The 18,997-nt window shown below is 38.6% G+C and overlaps 2 protein-coding genes across 3 annotated transcripts in view; one reads left to right on the plus strand and one right to left on the minus strand.

The window, feature by feature from the left end:
- The first annotated feature begins 1,390 nt into the window (after window positions 1-1,390).
- LOC111228360 (ras and EF-hand domain-containing protein-like) lies at window positions 1,391-11,961 on the plus strand. Its single transcript, XM_022754181.1, has 17 exons — window positions 1,391-1,701; window positions 4,547-4,699; window positions 6,108-6,198; window positions 6,558-6,653; window positions 7,316-7,393; window positions 7,484-7,599; window positions 7,692-7,760; window positions 8,781-8,862; window positions 8,997-9,067; window positions 9,178-9,367; window positions 9,445-9,546; window positions 10,552-10,696; window positions 10,785-10,866; window positions 11,007-11,121; window positions 11,198-11,311; window positions 11,422-11,498; window positions 11,588-11,961. Exons 1-17 carry the CDS (start codon window positions 1,391-1,393, stop codon window positions 11,688-11,690), a joined length of 1,995 nt encoding a protein of 664 aa, XP_022609902.1. The 3' UTR covers window positions 11,691-11,961.
- A 92-nt stretch (window positions 11,962-12,053) lies between these two features.
- LOC111228362 (peptidyl-prolyl cis-trans isomerase FKBP8-like) overlaps window positions 12,054-18,997 on the minus strand; it is a 32,096-nt gene continuing 25,152 nt past the window's right edge. For both annotated transcript variants that reach the window (XM_022754185.1, XM_022754184.1), the window contains 5 exons: window positions 17,738-17,955; window positions 15,343-15,524; window positions 15,016-15,093; window positions 12,830-12,967; window positions 12,054-12,725 (listed from right to left, as the gene is read on the minus strand). In XM_022754185.1, coding sequence (XP_022609906.1) covers window positions 12,639-12,725; window positions 12,830-12,967; window positions 15,016-15,093; window positions 15,343-15,524; window positions 17,738-17,955 — 703 coding nt within the window. In that variant the 3' untranslated portion in view covers window positions 12,054-12,638. The remainder of the gene's footprint in view (window positions 12,726-12,829; window positions 12,968-15,015; window positions 15,094-15,342; window positions 15,525-17,737; window positions 17,956-18,997) is intronic.

Below are 18,997 nucleotides of genomic sequence, written 5' to 3' on the forward strand. Positions count from 1 at the left end.
GTAGTGCTGTAGAGTCAAATGCTACACTGTAGGTGTGACAGGACTGGCCATTGCTCAGAAACAGGAGTGAAAATAGTGAATACATGTAATTTAATACTGTCACCATTGTACAGTATGTTCTCATGAGGTGTTTATTCTATTTTTTGTTACGGTGGCTTCAACCACAGTCAGGGACTAAATTTTATTCTTAAATTGTAGCACATAAATAACCACTGGCTGATTTTGAAATATTAAATGATAGATAAGCATTAGTATTATGTTAAATTTCTTGTGAATGGCACACACAGCAAATATGAATTTCAAAGACTGGTCGTCTATAATCAATCATGCAGTATGAAAGATTCATGCTTTGACTGTTATTGAAAACATAAACAAAGGGCAGCTTTTGGTGAAGTGGCTGTCATCAGAACAATATCAAATTTGCGAAGTGCAGAACAAATATAAAGTGGCAGTGATTTAGTAAAATATGTGCAGGTACTGAACATGCTTTTTTGAAAACAAGCCTAATAATGCCACAGTGAAAGTATCGTCGTCTGCTCTCTCTTAATGAACCACTATAGTCAGGCCTTCTGTTTGTTGCAGTACAAGTTGCTCCGACTCTTGTCAACATGTATTGTAAAAATTCTAAGTAAAAAAAAAAAAGTTTTTATGTAAAAATGTTTTGTAAATTCAGCTGCCAATGTAAAAATATTGTGAATTGTATTTTTTTTTTGTACAATACATCACTACTGTTTGTTTTTTGTTTTTCTTTTTTGTACTGTATATAAAAAGCACTTTATTTTAATTTTTCAAATAAAGATCAAATGGATAATTTTTTATTTGAATGGCTCATGATTTTATTAACTAAAACATTTCCTCTCAGCATACTGTAGAGGAAGTTTTGGCTTATTTATGCAAGTGAATATTGGCCACAATGTTAAGATTTTTAGGTTTTTAATAATATTTTAAGATTCAGTTTTAATCTCTTAAGGGTGGGGTGAGAAACATACTGCAAATCCCGAAGAACAAAGAGGAGTGTCTGATAAAAACTCTCACATACACTACACACCTGAAAGGCAAATAGAGGCAAGCACCTGCGTATTTGCTCCGTTTCTATTGTATTACAGCTCCATTGCACACATGGATGACAGCTACGTGAGGAAGAAGCCAAGTAATTGGAAACTTAGCTCACTGCAGCAGCAGTAGCGGGTCGACAGGTACCTGGAAGTGGCGCATCGGGTCCATTGATTCAGATGATACCCGCCTACATGGAGATCTAGACCAATGAGTGGCTCTTTGGTCCTTCGGAGACCTTAATTGAGAGTAGTTACCGAGGCCAGTAACAAAGAGAAGCGGTGTTAAATTTTAACTTCACATTTTACAATCTTTGTATGTGTTTCAATTCCTGGCCATGGACCGACCCAGTCTTCGGAGACTGTTTTCTGCTTGTGATGTGAACAAGTCCGGGAAGATCGAGTACGAGGACTTCACGGTTGTTTGCCGGGAGCTGAACGTCCCCGAAACCGAGATCAAAACTCTGTTCGACAAGTTCGACGCGGACGAAGACGGATACATTGACTACAGCAAGTTTTCGTCCAGGTTTCATGAAGTTTCAGAGACTCTGGACCTGGCGTCTTTTGGCGCTGGGTCGCCCCAAAACCAAGGCTGTTCGTGGGAAGAGTTCGTGGGCAGAATAGACTCGGAGTCTCTCCTGTCTGAAAGGTAAAAATCACATCCGGCTTTCCTCTCCGTACTTTTTTTTTTAATTACACGTAGGCATACATGTTAGCCTATTACTGTCACTAATAAATAATGACAAAAACATATTTTAACTCGAGACCCTGTTACAAGCGTTTTTCTGAACATTCAGTCGGATCCTACGGTCTAATTTCTCTCAGCTGGTGGAATTAATTAGCTTGTTGTCACGTAATCAACAGGTGGTCATATGTGTGCCATCTCCATGACAACTGAGCAGAGCCGGCCCAAGCCTTTATGGGGCCCTTAGAATTCAATTTGGCCAAGGGCATAGGTTTGGTCTCAACATTGGTAGGGACGCAACAACCCTGCCACCCCTCCAAAAAAAGAGATTGACTTTTTAATGTCGTTAACCAAACGGTTTATTAACATATAAGATCTGAATTTGCATTCAGAAATACCATTACCCATACACAAATGTAATATGTGTACATGTGTTTTTGTATTTGTATATATGAAATATATGAAGGGTTTACATATAAAGTAAAATCATATATGTATATGCAGTAAAGCCTACATATGTTTAAAAAAAAAAAAAAAAAAAAAGTTAAACCTGTAAGTACTTGGAACATTATATATTGACATATATGTCTAGCTAATATATGTATTTTAGTATGTCTGTTTATATTATAGGTTTATGTTATAGACATATGCTAGATAAATATATATCTATCCCAAAGTTGGTCAGTATATGTTTATTATATATGTAAATATAAAAGATAGACATGTATGGTTAAATTTAATAAGAAATTATTAAGAAAATCATATACAAACATAGAATTTTAATAAGCATGTTATTTTAATGAAGTTGCATTTTACCCAGAGTAATTCATATGTTATGAACTTATATCTTCATATATCCAGATGATTTATGTCATAATAATATATCCTCTTGTAGATGACACATATGGGAACATCACTCTTTATATAGGGACAAATATATCATAAACATGTCATAAGTCATAGTATAGAACAGCATAAAAATGTCATAGTTGAGTAAGGCATTAAAAGGTCATAGTATAGTAAGGGGAAAAAAATCATAGTTAAGGCATAAAGATTTCATAGTATAGTAAGGCATAAAAAAAATAATAATCAGCTTTATTTATATAGCACCTTTCAAAACACAGTTACAAAGTGCTTTACAAGACAAGATAAAATTGAGGATGAACACTAAAAAATCAATCATAAAAACAATTTTAAGAGTTTTACAACACTGGGGGCAGAGAAAAGTGACAATGAGGTTCAGGAAAAATGAGATAAAACAGTCTAAAATAATGAATCGATGAGAAACAGGATCATGACTTAATATAATGATACATATAAAACATTAGTAGATTAGGCCCCAGGCCCAAAAAAGCACACCCATAAAAATATGTCTTTAAACGGGATGTAAAAGAGGCTAAGGTAAAACGTCACAGTACAATAAGGCATAAAAAGTAATAGTATAGTAAGGCATAAAAAGTCATAGTAAAATAAGACAAAACAGGTATAGTACAGTAAGGCATTAAAAGGTCATAGTAAGACATGAAAATGTCATGGTATAGATTGATATATATTTTACTCATCCCCTAGAGAAAATTCATGTGTCCAGTAGCTCACTGGAAATAATAAATAAATAGTGATAATTAAATTAGTCCACATCCTTTTGCTGAGTTGTTGTATAGAATGATGGCAGTAAGAACAAAGGATCTGCTGAACCTCCATGTTCTGCAATGTAGCGAGATGAGATGTTTGCTGCACCTGTAGCTGCTTCTCTGTCCTGCCAGAATGTTGTGGAGAGGATGGTTGGTGTTGTCTAAGACGGCACCATCTTAAATTGCATGCGTCTCTCCACAACAGTCCTCGACTCCTGCCAAGCACAACCTTTTTGACCAGCTTGTCCAGTCTCCTTGTGTTAATGTCTGACAAGCTGCTGCACCAGCAGACTGCAGCATGAAAAAGTACACTGGCCACCACCGACTGATAAAACACATGCAGCATTTCACTGCAGACGTTAAAAGGACCTGAGTCTCCTGAGGAAAAAGAGCTGGCTCTGCCACTTCGGGTAGATGGTATCCATGTTCAGGGACCAGTCCAGTTTACTGTCCAGGTGCACACCTAGGTATTTATAAGTGTGCACCACCTCAATGTCCTTCACTTGAATGTTGACTGGCTGAAGGGTGGGCCTAGACCTCCGAAAGTCCATGACCATCTCCTTGGTCTTGGAGGTGTTCAGAAGGAGGCAGTTCTTGTCGCTCCATTCACTGAAGTCCATCGTCAGATCCCTGTACTCCTCGTCCTGCCCGTTTCTGATATGCGCCACAATAGCTGTGTCATCCGAGTATTTCTGGATGTGTCAGGACTCAGAGTTGTATTTAAAGGCCATATTATACAGGGTAAACAGGAGCAGAGCCAGAACAGTCCCCTGTGGAGCCTCAGTGCTGCTCATCACTGTCCCTGAGACACAGTTAATCAGCCTGAGTACTGCGGTGACTTAGTTTGCTTAGGCCTTACAACTGAGCAATCCTCACTGCACAGAGAGGACTGTGGGATGCGAATTAAAACCCAGTAAAAAGGCTTGTAAGTGGACTCTTTTTTTTTTTTTTTTTTTGTTTCATCTACATGACCTTTTAACTGACATACATTGTTTTCATAGTGTTAATTACATGTGGTGAAAACCTGAGTATTTCAAACATAGCGAGTGAGCATAAAGATGGACAATAGGTGAGTATTTGATACCAGAAAAATAGATTTTGGTTGGAGTATGACTCTGAGAAAACAGCACTGACCTGTTCATTTCTGTTGGTAACTATTTGTTCTCCTCCTCCTGTAGTCTCAGGGAGCAGCTAGCTGATCTTTACCAGGCCATTCATTCCTCTGCAAACATGACTCTGCTGCAGCAGTATGAGGAAATCATCCACTCTCTGATCAGTCAGAGCCTGGACACCAGACTGGAGTGTGAACAGCTGGAGACCAGTTTGAAGAGGTGAGAACAAATGTCACAGTTTTCCTTTTGTGGAGCCTTTTACACTTCGGAAACATCTGACCTGTGAACTAGAAAGAAATAATGGTGATGAAAGAATGTGGCTTTATTTAAACAATAAGTAAAATCACATAGGTGTAAATGATGACGATGGTTTGCAAAATTTATTGAACAGCCATGATCACCCTTACAGAAGCGAAACTGTAGATTTGTTTTGACTACACAGTTGTGGTGACCGGCTGCCCTCTTGTGGCTGTAAACCATGGGGATGAAAAATCAGTAAAAGTCCACCTACTGCAGAGAAAAGGTGTCCTCAGCTGTAATGAGTTGGGTGTTAGCCTAATTTTGGCACTATGAGCAACGCTATGTGTTGTACCATTCAGGCAGCAGTTAGCGGGCTAGCTAGTCACTATGCTGACACAGACATAGACAGAAATTAATGCTGTTGGTAGGCCAGTATAAATGGTATGCATAAGAGGAAGTCCACTACCACATTGTTTGTCCCTGGTATAAAATTATCATATTATCATTATTATCAAATAATGTCCTAAATGATTAGTCAAAAAAGTCTTGTATTACTCACTTGTTTAGTATAAAAAGATTATTACGTTTATTGTATCACAGTGTCTTCATATTATAGATGCAATATTTTTAATATTGTCATGAGGTCACTCTGGTGTTGTGAGCAGTAGACAGCAGATAATATTGTCAATTTAAGATGTTTCACAATAGTTGCTGATATTCAAGCTGGACAACAGGAACAGTAAATACTGTACTTTGTATTGTAAAAGCTTTTGATAATTTCCTTTTAAATCTGTGAAGTGATCCCTCACGTTTTACCTTGAATTAACTGTTGAATTGTCTAAGCTGTTTTTGTTTAGTGTCGAAGCTCTTTCTGTGGTTCACTAAGTACAAGGCATGAGAAAGGGGACATTCCTTATTCAAGGAAGTAGGAAGACTTAAATGTTCTGCCCCTGCCTGTTCTTTTACTCACTTTACAACCTGAATATTCCCATCTATTCTACCTTTGTTTCCACTATCAGCTGAAATAAACAGACCTTTAAATTTTTAACATAAAACTTAAACTAAAATAAAACTTGTGAGATCTTTTATTGAGAAATTCCACTCAAAAAGTTTATCGTGCCTGTGGAATCTGCTTTTCAAAGTCTGTCTGTCCCTCCCTCGACACTGGTTGGTTCTTGTGTTGTCTGACGAGAGCAGAGCAGTCACAACTGCAGCACGTTTTCAGTCAAATCAGTCAGGTACAATTGACATCCAGATAGTGGGTGAATGGATTCTTGCTTTAATACCCACTATATTAATCTCTAGGACTGCTGTTGAAGAATCTGCTTTGAGTCAGCAGCGGTGAGGCTGCCTGCATCAACTTGAATGTATATTTCTGTTCACACAGAGCTGAGGAGATGAACAACAGTCAGCTGGCAGAACTGGAGGACGATATACAGCAACAACTTGTCAGAGCAGAGGAGAGGGTGAGAGATGAGGTGAGTGGGATACCTGCAGCATTTATTGTGGACTATTGCTCCTGTGATTCACTCTGTTTATAAAAAAAAAAGTCCAAGTAAAATGTATCATACCAGATGAATTGGCTGTTATACGCAGCTGCATTTAATCAATAAACAGTGGACAGAGAAATGGACTAAAAGAAAGTATTTTTATTCCATGGTGAAGTGAGCTTTTCTACACATTTCTTGTTGGTTCTTGTGAGCTACCTGCATATTTGTGGTGCAGCGCACAGCAGCAGGTTACATGTCTCCTCACAAAGAGCCTCTGTAAAGACAGATGAAAGCCGCTCTTCAAGGCCTGAGCCGGCCTCTTAACTGCTTTGGTTTCATGTTTGTAGGAGCGTAAGAGAATGGATGGAATCATGGCCTCCATGCAAAGGAAGCATGAGAATGAGGTTGCAGACCTGCATGCAACTGTGGACAGACTGCTAAAGGTAGCGTTCGCCACACAAATGTGCAATTACTTTGTATTTCCGTGGTAAACAGATTGTACGAAGATGGTTTAATGTTTTCTTACAACATGAGAAAGAGAGAAGAAAGCCACTGCACCTGAAAGACGACATGAAAGCTCCTGTATGTGCAGCCCTGCCTTCATTCCTGAGAGAACCCCCGCTGCACAGAGGAGGAAGTGTTTTCAAAATTTTTTATTTTCTTTTAGGTTACCCATGAAACAGCACATTTAAAGACCTATTAAGACCTAATATCTTTCATCCACAAACAGTATATCTGCAATGTGTCAAGATCCACCTCAGATTCAAATACATTTCCAATGTGTCTCCAGTGACCCCTCTTGACCAAATTCTGCGTCTGCACTCTGCATTTTAGGGATCCTTATCAAAACGATGGTTTGTGTTCATGTGTGAAAAAATAAAATAAAATAAGACTGTTAGCTAATATATTGTTATGAGATTTTTTTTCAAACTCTCAAATATTGGCCCCAAACGTCCATACGTATGTCTTGGGGTATAATTGATATTTTTGCTTGCCAATACATGGAACTGCAGGTCTGGAAATTCGTCCACTGTGGCTCCACTGTCCTTATCAGCATCTAAAACTGTTTAACACAATACTTGTAATGTAAATGTCTCTTCTCAAGAGCCAAGAGGACTCTGAATTTAACCATTCAAAGGAGGAGGTGGTCAGACTGAACAGACAAATCAGTGATCTCTCACAGGTAAGTCATGTTGGAAGTGATGGGATTAGATGAATAAATTACATGTATGCTGTATAGAACATCCCAGATATTCATTAAATCTCCTCACAGGAAAACGAGCAGCTGCGGGCCTCTCTGTTACAAGCCCAGACGAACATCGCCATGTTGCACTCGGAGCTGGACAAGCTGAAGAACATGTATGCAGATCAGAAAGCTCAACATGAAAGGTGACGCACTGTGCTAACATCAAGCTCAGCTCATGTCTGATGTACACAATATATGACCCGGCATCCAATAATGTGCGTGTATGTTTTTACAGAGAAACTGATGATTTGAAGATGATGGTTATGGAATACCAGTCGTACTCCAGTCAGATTCAGATCCTGCAGTAAGTCTGTCTTTGACATGATAAAGCTGTCTAGTTTGGATATTATTATATATTTAGTAAATCTTTTTTTTTTTTTTTTTTTTTTGGTGTCTTAATCAAGAATGCAGAGATGAGGAAGTTTCAAGCAATGCTAAGGACCTAGACTTGGTTTTCAAACTGTCAACTTTTTTTCAGAAACTATTAAAAGTTAATAATTGCCACACTTTTGGATTTGAAGGTTTGGTCCATCAAAAACACATTTTCTCACTGACCTCTAGTGGCATCTAACCAGGCACAGAGTTTGAGTTTTAATTGCTCAAGTTTTAAAGAGACGTCTCTGAGATTTCTGCTCCCACCAAAATACCATGGAGGTGGGCTGAAATTTGCTTATGGGGTTCATTAAAAGTGGAAAATTGCCCTGAAAGTTGCATTTAAAAGCCACATCAGCAATATGTCTCTTGAGAGAGAATGTCCACAGACCCTATTGTGAACTGTTTTCAGCAACACTTTTATCTCAACTCCCCCCCATTTCACCTTTTATAAGCTCTATATGAATGTATGATTAATGGTTAATAACACACTGTAATGTAGTTGTATATCACCGACTATAATTAGTTCCATGAGCACCATAACTGGAGGCTGGTGTATAAACAGATGAGGACAGTTGTAATAATATACAATGTCTTCATTTAGGAGAAATTATAATGGCCTTGCACTGTATCTCTGTAAAACTACGTTGTAATGGATCATAAATGATTTATTAAATGTTTAAATAATAATTATAAAGATTATAAATGCTAAATATTTCTATAGTTTTATTTGTGTGAACCAACCCTATAACCTATTACCAGAAGAAAGACGTGTGGGTTATACTCTGTACATAGTAAAACAATGAAGTTCTGAATTTGACTTCTGAATACTTTTATCCTATGCTGTACTTTATACTATACTCAGCCCTTGAATTGCCACTACAACTTGTTTACTAGACAACTGTTGTATGAAAGTAAATCTGACTGTCTTGCATTTCCTTGTCCTCATTAGGGAAATGAATAAAAAGCTGTATGACAGTAACGACGGGCTTCGCTCTGCCTTGGCCAGTGAAGTGGTTGCAGCTAAAAGAAGGGTAAGTCTCTCATTTGCTGATGACACATTTCCTCACACCCACTGGCACTACATCAGATAGAAGCTGACAGTAAATTGTTTTCACTAGTTCAAGTGTAAAAATTTCCTCCCTGACATTGCTAATCTGCTCAACAGCTGTCTCCCCAAAATGAAATCCCAGCCCGAAGGATGAAACCCCTCCGACAGAGCACACTCAACCACAGCAGGTATATCAAGTTGTTTTTTTTTTTTTAACATACTTTCAATTAGTGGATAAATCTCAGTTAACTAAATTGTCACAGCTAAAGCCGGTGTGTCTGTCGGTGCTTTGGTGCAGCTCAGAGCTGGATCCCAGCAAAACAACGTACTCTCATGTTGCTTCCTGGGCTGATAAGTACCTGGACAGTGGAGTCTCTCTGCCGATGGACACAGTTGAGAGCTCAGCCAGTGATTATGACAGTGAGGACAGCAGAGGCTCGGTGGAAACGGTGCACCACAGTTACTCCTATGTCCCGTCTGATGTGGAGGTCAGAACACACATTTGGTTCAAATAGGTCACAAAATGTCAATACGCTGCTGAGCTCCCACGACTCGTCTGTCACAGATATCAGAAGTCAAATCAGAGGCTGCAGTGTCGGTGGCTCCCAGCAGGGCGAGCTCCATCGCATCATCCCTACGCAGACGTTTGTCTGCATTTTCCACAAAGGTAAAATGATTTAGCCTCGGTCGAAAGTTTTAGTCACCAAAAGGGAAAGTAAATGAAGCCAAGAAAGTTAATGCAAACAATTCCCACAGATGACCCAACGGTTGTTGACTTACAAACCCTCTGTCTGTACAAAGGCCGTGTTGGAACAAACTGTGTTACCACACCCTCTGATGCACCATTAGGACAATTCTGTGCATCAGGAAGTAGTTTTGTATATTGCTGTCAGAGTGGTGAGAGAAAGGCCAGTAACAAAGGAAGACAGACCGGTTAGTCAGGGGTTTATCCTACGTCAAAATAATGAGCCAAAACATCAGAAGTAAAGAACCAGACGGTGGCTTCACACGATGCAAGGCCACCACAGTCTCCAGAGTTAAACCCCATGGAGCTGGTTTAGGATGAACTGGACAGAAAGTGAAAACAAAGCAACCTACAAGTTTGTGGGAATTTATGTAACAAACACCACAAATGTGTTCAGTTGCTGAACAAGTCAAAATTTAGATTAAATTTAGGATTTAAGATTCCATGATTCCTTTTTAAAAAATTGTTATTTAATTGTTCCATGTTTTAATTTCAGAGTACACTGAGACATTACATAAGTAAATGTAAATTTTTAGTAAAAACTGGAAAAATAGAGGTAAACTTTTGACATAAACTACAGTTCAAAACTTTTAGACATGTATGCATTTAAATGACTATATTTCAGTGTTAAGCAGCTACTAACTGCATTTTGAAATATAGTAATTGAAATGCTGTAAAATTACAGGTACATAGTAATATGTAAAAAAGCGTGACATTTCAACCAAGTAATTTTTCAATAAAATTTTACCAAGATAACATAATTCATTATCTTGATAATTCATTATCTTTTTCTTTTTTTTGTCAAACTACAATTTCCAAAGTCAAGAATCAACTTTCACACTCTGGCAAATACTAAAATACTAACACTAATGATAAAATAATAAAAATCATGAATTTAAGTCTGTTATCTTTTGTTCATTTACACAGCCATTAGAAGCAGATATAGAAGAAGGTGAGGAGCCCGCTCCGATGTACCGTCTGGTTTTAGCTGGAGATGCCGGAGCTGGAAAGTCCAGTTTCATGCTGAGACTGACGCTCAACGAGTTCAGAGGAGACATTCAGACAACGCTGGGTGGGTGCCACAGCAAACATGTCACATTTGATAAACCCCTGACGCATTCTTGATTTCAGACTTTGTAAATCTGCTTTTTGGTTCTCAGGAGTTGACTTCCAAATGAAGAGGATGCTCGTGGATGGAGAGAAGACGAACCTGCAGATATGGGACACAGCTGGGCAGGAGAGGTACTGCGCTGGCTCAGTGTTTCTCAAGGAAGTAGCACAAGGGAAATCGTGGTGTTGTCAATTAAAAATGTGTCAATATGTAACTGCAGAATAGAAATCGCTCTAGACTAAAAATAGGTTTGTATTTCTTTATACTTTAGGTTCCGGAGTATTGCCAGATCTTATTTCCGTAAAGCTCATGGCGTCCTGCTGCTCTACGATGTTACTTCAGAAAGCAGCTTCCTCAACATCAGAGCGTGGGTGGATCAGATTCAGGTAACTGTGGAAATGCTGACTGACACATAGTGAATGAATGAGGATATATTTCAAAATGTGCTTTGTTTTTTTACAGGATTCAACGGATGAGAAAATCCCCATGTGTGTTATTGGAAACAAGGTGGACCTCCGAGAGCAGCTCGCAGAGGGAAGCTGTGTGAGCAGTTTGCATGGAGAGAAGTTGGCCAAGGTGTGTAACTTTTCATTCCACCTGATGGAAAAATGTTTATACAGACGCCTGGCCTCCCAGGCGTCTAAACAAACTGACTGCACTCAGGTATGTCGATGCTCTGCTCGTAGGCATACGGCGCCTTGTTCTGCGAAACGAGTGCCAAAGAAGGAACCAACGTTGTCGAGGCTGTGCTTCATCTAGCGAGGTAGGAGGCCAGAGAGAGAGAGTTAGAGTTTAAAGTGTTTTTCCTTCACAAACCATGGCAACACTCAGCCTTTTTTCCATTTTCCACAGAGAAGTAAAGAAAAATGTCAAACTGAGGCGGCAGTCAGATTCTCAGGTCAGACTGAGTCCAACCGACCCGAAGAAGACTCTTAACAACTGCTGCCGACTGTAGATATCAGTAGATACCATGGAACAATGAAGGACAAGTGATTTTTATTTTGTGATGAAGGACCTAATTTTCTTACATGTTTTAACCTTTATAATATTTAAATCTCAAGCTTTAAATATTTTTTCATAAATGTTATTTCTCTGATCAAAATGAAGGTTTCTATTACTTAAAAATTGCACATGTACATAATGTAATCATGCTAACAATCCTTTTTATAAGTCATTTTATGATAAATATATATATTTTTTTTTTCAGAATTAAACAATAAGCAGATCTACTTAAATTGATGCACTTTAATCCTTTGAGATCAAACTTCTGTGACAGATGTAATTGGTTCTTGAAAAATCAAGAGAAAAAGACCAGATACAAATTTGAAACATTTTATTTTAAGCATCAGTGTAAGAGACATTACAGTGCAGTTTTAACACTTTTAATTGCTGAAGCAGAATTTCAGATTTGTGTTGTTGTTACTCATTTACTAAAATTACTTTTTGTGGTTTAGTTACAGACTTTACAAAAGTTCCACAGAATTTTTTTATTTGAGTATCTGTGATACCAGGACATTTTCCAGGACCTATTTTTTATGACAAAAAGAAATGTAATCCCGTTTCCAAATAAAACAGATATAACTGGAAAGATGACCGTAAGAAACTTCTGTTGAATCGATTAGCAAAAATCTCTGCTGCTATTGTGAAATCACCCAATGCTGCACTATTCTCATTTTCATAAATACTGCACACTTTTCAGTGAGGATTCATTTTTCTACCATGTGAAACTCACATAAATACAAGTTCAGGCTGTGGTGCTGCTGCGGTGCGTACCTTCTCACACCTTTACTGTAGAAAACTCTTCAAATGTAATGACTAAACAGGCCTGGAGACCAAACTCTACTCCTTCAGATGACAGTGATGGCGATGATGATGATGTTCAAAGTGCAACCAGCAGAAGACTTCAGTGTCTTGCAGTCAGAATCACTGACGTCACTAAGCTTCCCAAGGCCACCACCAGAGCTCCGAGTATAAACTTCCAGGAAATTCCCTACAACACCACAGCAAAGACACAACAGGAACAGTCAAAATCCAGTCTGTTCTATTTCAGAAAAAAACATTTACAGTACTGGTGACATTTCTGTTTTGGCTTACAGATGGTTTCTTCTTCGAAGGAATCAGAAAAGGTGCGATATTGTCTCCAAGCACCTCTGCAGGTTTGGCTTTCCATTCCTTGGTTTCTTTGCCTCCTGATTGCCTTTTGACGAGTTTAGATAACTCAACGTGGATCGCCTGAAGAGAAAGGGAGAGAAACACCCTAAAGCATATTGTTAAAAAAAAAAAAAAAGCAGCTTTGTGTAGATCTAATGTTGACAAGGAGACATGAAGCTGTTTTAATCTTGAGGAGCAGGAAAAGTTGCAGTATTAGAAATGTCCAGCAGGTGAGAGCAGAGGTCTGAAAAGCAAAGCTTTAGAAAGCCTTAATGACCAATGATACAAAGGATCATCATAATGTTAATTTTTTATTTTCCTTTTTAAAAGGCACATTCCAAGTGTCTATTCAAAGGACTTCGTATCATATTTTGTAAATGCTTTCATTAGATTACTCTTAAGAGATTGTCATGGAAAGCGTCTGCAGCTTGTAACTACATGTGCTTTGTCTTTTTAGTGATCATCTACAGACTGCAGTACAATAACTTTCTCACAGAGCAGCTAAATCAGGCTTCTCCGAAGTATTTTATCCAGCATAGAGACAAGGGTGTAATTACCAAAGCAGCAGATATTTTCGTTTTGTCTAGACGGGATCTGTCATATGTGTGGCAGTGTGCCCTATAGGTCAGGTCATTGTAATACTGGGAGCAGTGTGTTGTTGTAAACAGCTGATAGAAATGGATTCTTCGCACTTACTTATTCAAACTCAGCTTGCAGTGTGTCAAAAAAGTGAACTAAAATAGAGCCCACCGGCTGGGATTATTGTTCATTTTGGTTGTGAACAGTTCTCCTGACCAGTTATCTTAATTACACAGTGTGGAAAGTCTGTACTGTGGCTTGAAAGACCAAGTAAGTCTCTTTCTTACCTTCCCCGTACTACTTTTACAGTGCATGGCCTCACAGTGACAATATTCAGCTCATGCGTGTGTTATTTTTACCAGGTTTGCTGGACAACTCTCAGCAGTGTGGTCACATCTGTAGACTGCCAGATGTGAAGTTTGCCAGATCCTCTGTGGAGGATTTGGCAGATTAGACGAACCACACAAACAAGACGGAACAGGCCTTCATAAGTACAGAAAGTAGTTGAGCGGGATTTCTTTTCTTCAGGCTAATGTGTGAACAACTGTCTCTTTAAACTCAAAACTTTCATACTGAATATGAGGGGGTTTTTCTTCGAGATGAGGATGTGGTGGCCACAGTTTCCCATAACTGCTTTGTGTTAACTGACAAGGTCCAATGAAAACAAGCAGTTGTAAGATGTAAGGGTGTGGATGACGATGAGAGGAACTGTGAATATTGTGAGCCCAATTAGGTGGAACCTCAACTTCACTCACTTAAATTGAAGTTCCAGATTGAGATTTGATCAGAACTGCAGCTGATGATCTGAATCACACACAGTGTGTTAACTGACTTGAACTGAATGACTATTTGGTTTAGTTTTTCTCAATGTTTGTTCATTGTTTTTTCACCACGTTAAGCAGCATGGCTTTATAGTAAATTCTGTCATTCAACTCAACAACTGTTGGATGGATTGCTATGAAATTTTGTGCAGACATTCATGATCCCCAGAGGATGAAGCCTGCTGACTTTGTTGATCCCCTGACTTTTCCTCTAGTGCAACCATTGGCATTTGTTGTTGTTGTTAGCATTTCTGGTTTTAAGTGAAATGCCTCAACAACTATAAGATCAGCTGCCATGAAATTTGATTCAGACATTCATGACTCCCTCAGGATGAATTATAATTTTAACTTTAATGATTCCTATAATGATTGTTTTAACATCTTTTAAATGCCTACATTACAATATGAAGCAGCTACTAACTACATGTTGAAATATATTAAATTAAGTGATGTTTTATCATTTTATATTTGCTGGTTTGTTGTTTACTCTGAACCATTTACTGTAAAATATTTGAAAGCACAGATTTAATCAGCCATTTTTTATTTGTATTGATTGGTAGATTCAGATAATGATGGCCTAATTTTAGAATGACCTTTCCTTTATGTGTGTGTGTGTGTGTATATATATATATATATATATTAGTATATATGAGAGATGGATGGGATTGTCAGGCACACGTGGAAGAAGCATGGCGAGTGGGATAAACCTGCTCACCCACATAATCTCACCTTGGTGGCCGGCTCCAGTTTCAAGGCCTTTTTTAGCACCTCCATCGCCTCTTTGTATTCACCCTTGTCTGACAGGAGCTGAAAGAGATTAGAAAACCCACAGTGTGAGCAGTGCTAGAGGACCCATAAATCAAAACAGGCAGAGAACAGACAGCAATAATGTAGCTGCAATTTTTTCCTCAAAAATAATTAAATATAATCACATATTAAACAAATTCCTCTTCCTTCCAGGAACTCTCCCTGCAATAATCATTTATGGAGTGATAAAGATCAAATGAGATGCTCCATGTTGTCTCTCAGTAATAACACCACAGGATGGGGCCTCACCTTTCCCGCCCTGAAAAGGGCCTTGACGTTGTTCTGCTCGAGGGTCAGAACGTCGCGGCTGGTGTGCAGCGCCTCGTCGTACTGCTCCAGTTTGAGCTGAGAGGTGGCCAGGTTGTTCAAACACTTCACCCGGTAGTCTTGCACCTCTTCCTCCTCTGCCTCCACGCCGCCATTGCTACCATCTGTCAGAGACAGAGACACACAGCTGTTCACATATGATGCGCTGTGGACATCTAACCACAAAATAGCCACGAAAAAAGGTGAGAAACAGATTAGCTATCTAATCTGAGAGGAGTTTAAATAAAATAGTTGGATTTCCAAGGAGAAACTCCCATCGGGTGTCATTATAAGGAGAGCTCACCTTCTGTTTTTTTATTCAGTTAAGTATTATATTACTGTCCCTGCTGTAACAACTGAATGGTTTCATCATTAGACCCATACATGTCCAGATGAATACAGTGTTGAGCCAAGTACGGAGCACTTTTATTCTTGGCCCTGACCGTGATGGGTAATAAATATTAGCAGCTCAGGGACAACATCTGCATGGGTTCACATCTTTTTTTATTACACTTCATTTCTCAGATTTACTGTTGAATTCCAAAAGCAGATTCCACTAAAGATGCTGTCCCAACTTGGAGTCTTTAAAGTGGTATCGAGTGATTTTTTTTTTGTCACGTGGGGGCAGCAGAACAACAGGAAAACATAACACTTACATATTATCACACACACATCCAAAAGTTTTGGAGTTTATGTGTCTGTTCGCCTCATATTTAAATTTTAATAAACTTGAATACACAGGTATATACAGCTCTTCCTGATCTCTCCACTCTCTCCCCCATTTCCCCTCTCTCAACCCGACCTGTCGAGGAAGATAGCCAGCCGCCTGCCCTCTCCACTGGCACCAACTGCTTGCTCATGTTGGGTTTCTCTTTATAATAGTTTAAGGTCTTAACCTTACTCTGTAAAGTGCCTCAAGATAACATATGATATGATTTTTGCTAAATAAATAAAACTGAATTGAATTCTTTGCTGATTTGGTTCAGTCTCATCAACCTCGTTTCCAGCTGCAGCAACAGCAGATGTTTTCAGCTGAGTTGAGAGCCAGAAAAAAAACATCTTAAAAATGTGGACAAGCCAAGTAGAACTGGGGGGGGGGTGCAGAGTCGTGAGCTCATCATTACTCATGACCATTTTTAAAATATAAAAATATTGATTAGTGCAGCTTTAAACTCCAAGTCTACAGATTTCTTACTGAATATGCTGCCTCTCTTTAGCATATAACAATACAAAAACAGTGAAAAAAAAAAAAACATTTGGGATGTCATGTGATTTATCCGACAAAATTACAGTTTTAATTCTCTGAATGTCACTATTGGATTTTTTTATGTTTATTTATTATTCAATTAATGATTCCTTAATATTATTTAAATGTATTTAGAACTTTAGTTACTTAAAACTGAAACTCCACGCACGCGATATTTCTAAAACTTTCCACATGGTAAAAAAACAAGTTTCTTTCTTCTTTCTCTTTCTTTGTTTCTGTCTCTTCTTAATCCCTACTCAATTTCATTTATTTACTTCCATCAAGACAGATATTTGTAAAATTCTTGTTAAAAACCTGCACAAAATGTTGAATGAGAATTCATGTTTAGCTGCATGTGGTTACTACTTCATCGATTAGAGTGATTTATAATCCGCTCATGCCAAGAATTGTATTTGTAAATTAAGTCTGATAGGCCCAGAATGACTCAAAAGGAGTTCACATGTTGGTGTCTCTGCTTCTTAATTATTATTTTTTTCCGGTCGTCTTCTCATCCACTAATTAGGTGATCTCGATGCCCTGATAAACTCCTCTCTTCAGTGCCACGGTGATTCCACTCACTGATCCACCATCATTGACACATTATAAGGCAGTTCATGTTTTTCTCCTCACTGACTTGTTCAGTCACATTTTCCTCTCGGGCCCACCCTGCCTCGTCAATGATTAAAGTGATTAAGAAGGTGGAAATGATATGAAAGTTGATTAGCTTTGATTATGCAAAAGAATTAAGCAGAAAACATTTATCGTGGCCCTCGGCTCAGATGGATGTGGTTCTGCATCGTGATGGTGCGATTAGTGTGACGGCAGACTGGAGGGGAGGACTGAGCTGTTATGTCATTCTGGGCTCAGATTGATGTGGAAGTGTGTCTGAGGTCTATCAAACACTGTGTTTTATGTTTGTGTGTGTGTGTGTGTGTGTGTGTGTGCCCACACACATTTATCTGTGCTGTACTTCCATTTTCACCTTTTCCTGCGCAGATAATGCTCACATCAACTACTATGACACATTCCTCATAGAGTCGACAGTATGGAAATATTTTCTATGAATAAATTCAGGTTTTGATACTGGGTTACCTTGGCTGCGTGTTGTTAGCACATCCAGAGCCATACAATAGGCTCTGGCAGCCATGCTGTATTCTTCTCTCTGGAAATGAAAGTTTCCTCGCTCTCGTTTCTGGTTGCCGATGCGGATGCGGTCTGCGATGGGCAGAGTTAATGGGTCTGGTTTCTCTCTAATGTCCAGCAGCTGTAGCTGGTAGAGTAAAGGAGCCCAGGCTGGAATATCAGGCTCTCTGCACATAAACAAACACAAAAACAAACACAGACATAATCAATATCATTACAGGGCGAGCAGTAAAAGAGCTTAGGAGTACTTTATCTAAAAGTTACTGCAGATGTCTTCTAAAATCCTCCAAAGAACACACTGATCTTTTAAAGGCTCTTTAAATCAATCAGGAAATCAATCTGTTTTCAAGTGATAAGTGTCAGCTTCAAGAAGAGCAGAAACAAGCTAGTCAATATCCTTCACACGAAACCCAAAGCTCTTTAGCTAATGCATGTCATTTGATAGTCATGTTCAAAATACAGGACAGAGTTTAGTATACTGAATTTATACTGTTATAAAAAGTATAATGTAAAATAGTTTGATAGTGATAGTTCTGTTTAAATTTTTATTTTCCCCTCCAAGAGCGCCAGTTCATTGTGTGGGACACCAGAAGCACTACGGTAATATATCAAAACCAAACTCACCGTTTAGTTTGGACCATTTGTCATTTACAAAAATAAAATAATCAACTTTCACGATAAGTCAAATATTATTATTTTGGTGCTTTTGTCTCCGTGGTTGCCTACTGCCAGTAAACACAACAACAGAGATATTGAGCGTGGCTGTCATATCTTGGACTTACATTAGACAACAAACTCTGCTTTGATCAACACAACACTGATATGATCCGTCACTGCCAGCAAAACACTGCCATCCCACAAACTCAAAGTGCTCTGTGCTGCTCCTCCTCACGCTCTACTGCTGCTGCTGCTCTCCAAACATGTGTTACATTACTGCTCCTCCCGCTTCTGAACCATTTTACAACTGGTTTACAACATTTGTAACCATTTCTCTCTGACATCGATTGTAATATGGAACAAGCTGTCTTGGTGTGGTTGAATCCATGTCATGAATAAAACAAACCGCAAACAATGACAGTCTTAATACTGATCAAATACAAGAAATATCCAAGTGTCCAGAGACTATCTGTAACTAGACATTACTATCTTAAGTTTTGCTAGATTCATTTGCTTTTCATTATTTTTAAAGTCAAACAGTTTGACAGTTTG

The sequence above is a fragment of the Seriola dumerili genome, unplaced genomic scaffold (genome assembly GCF_002260705.1).
Source record: "Seriola dumerili isolate Sdu_G_001 unplaced genomic scaffold, Sdu_1.0 BDQW01000219.1, whole genome shotgun sequence".
Taxonomy (NCBI): Eukaryota; Metazoa; Chordata; class Actinopteri; order Carangiformes; family Carangidae; genus Seriola; species Seriola dumerili.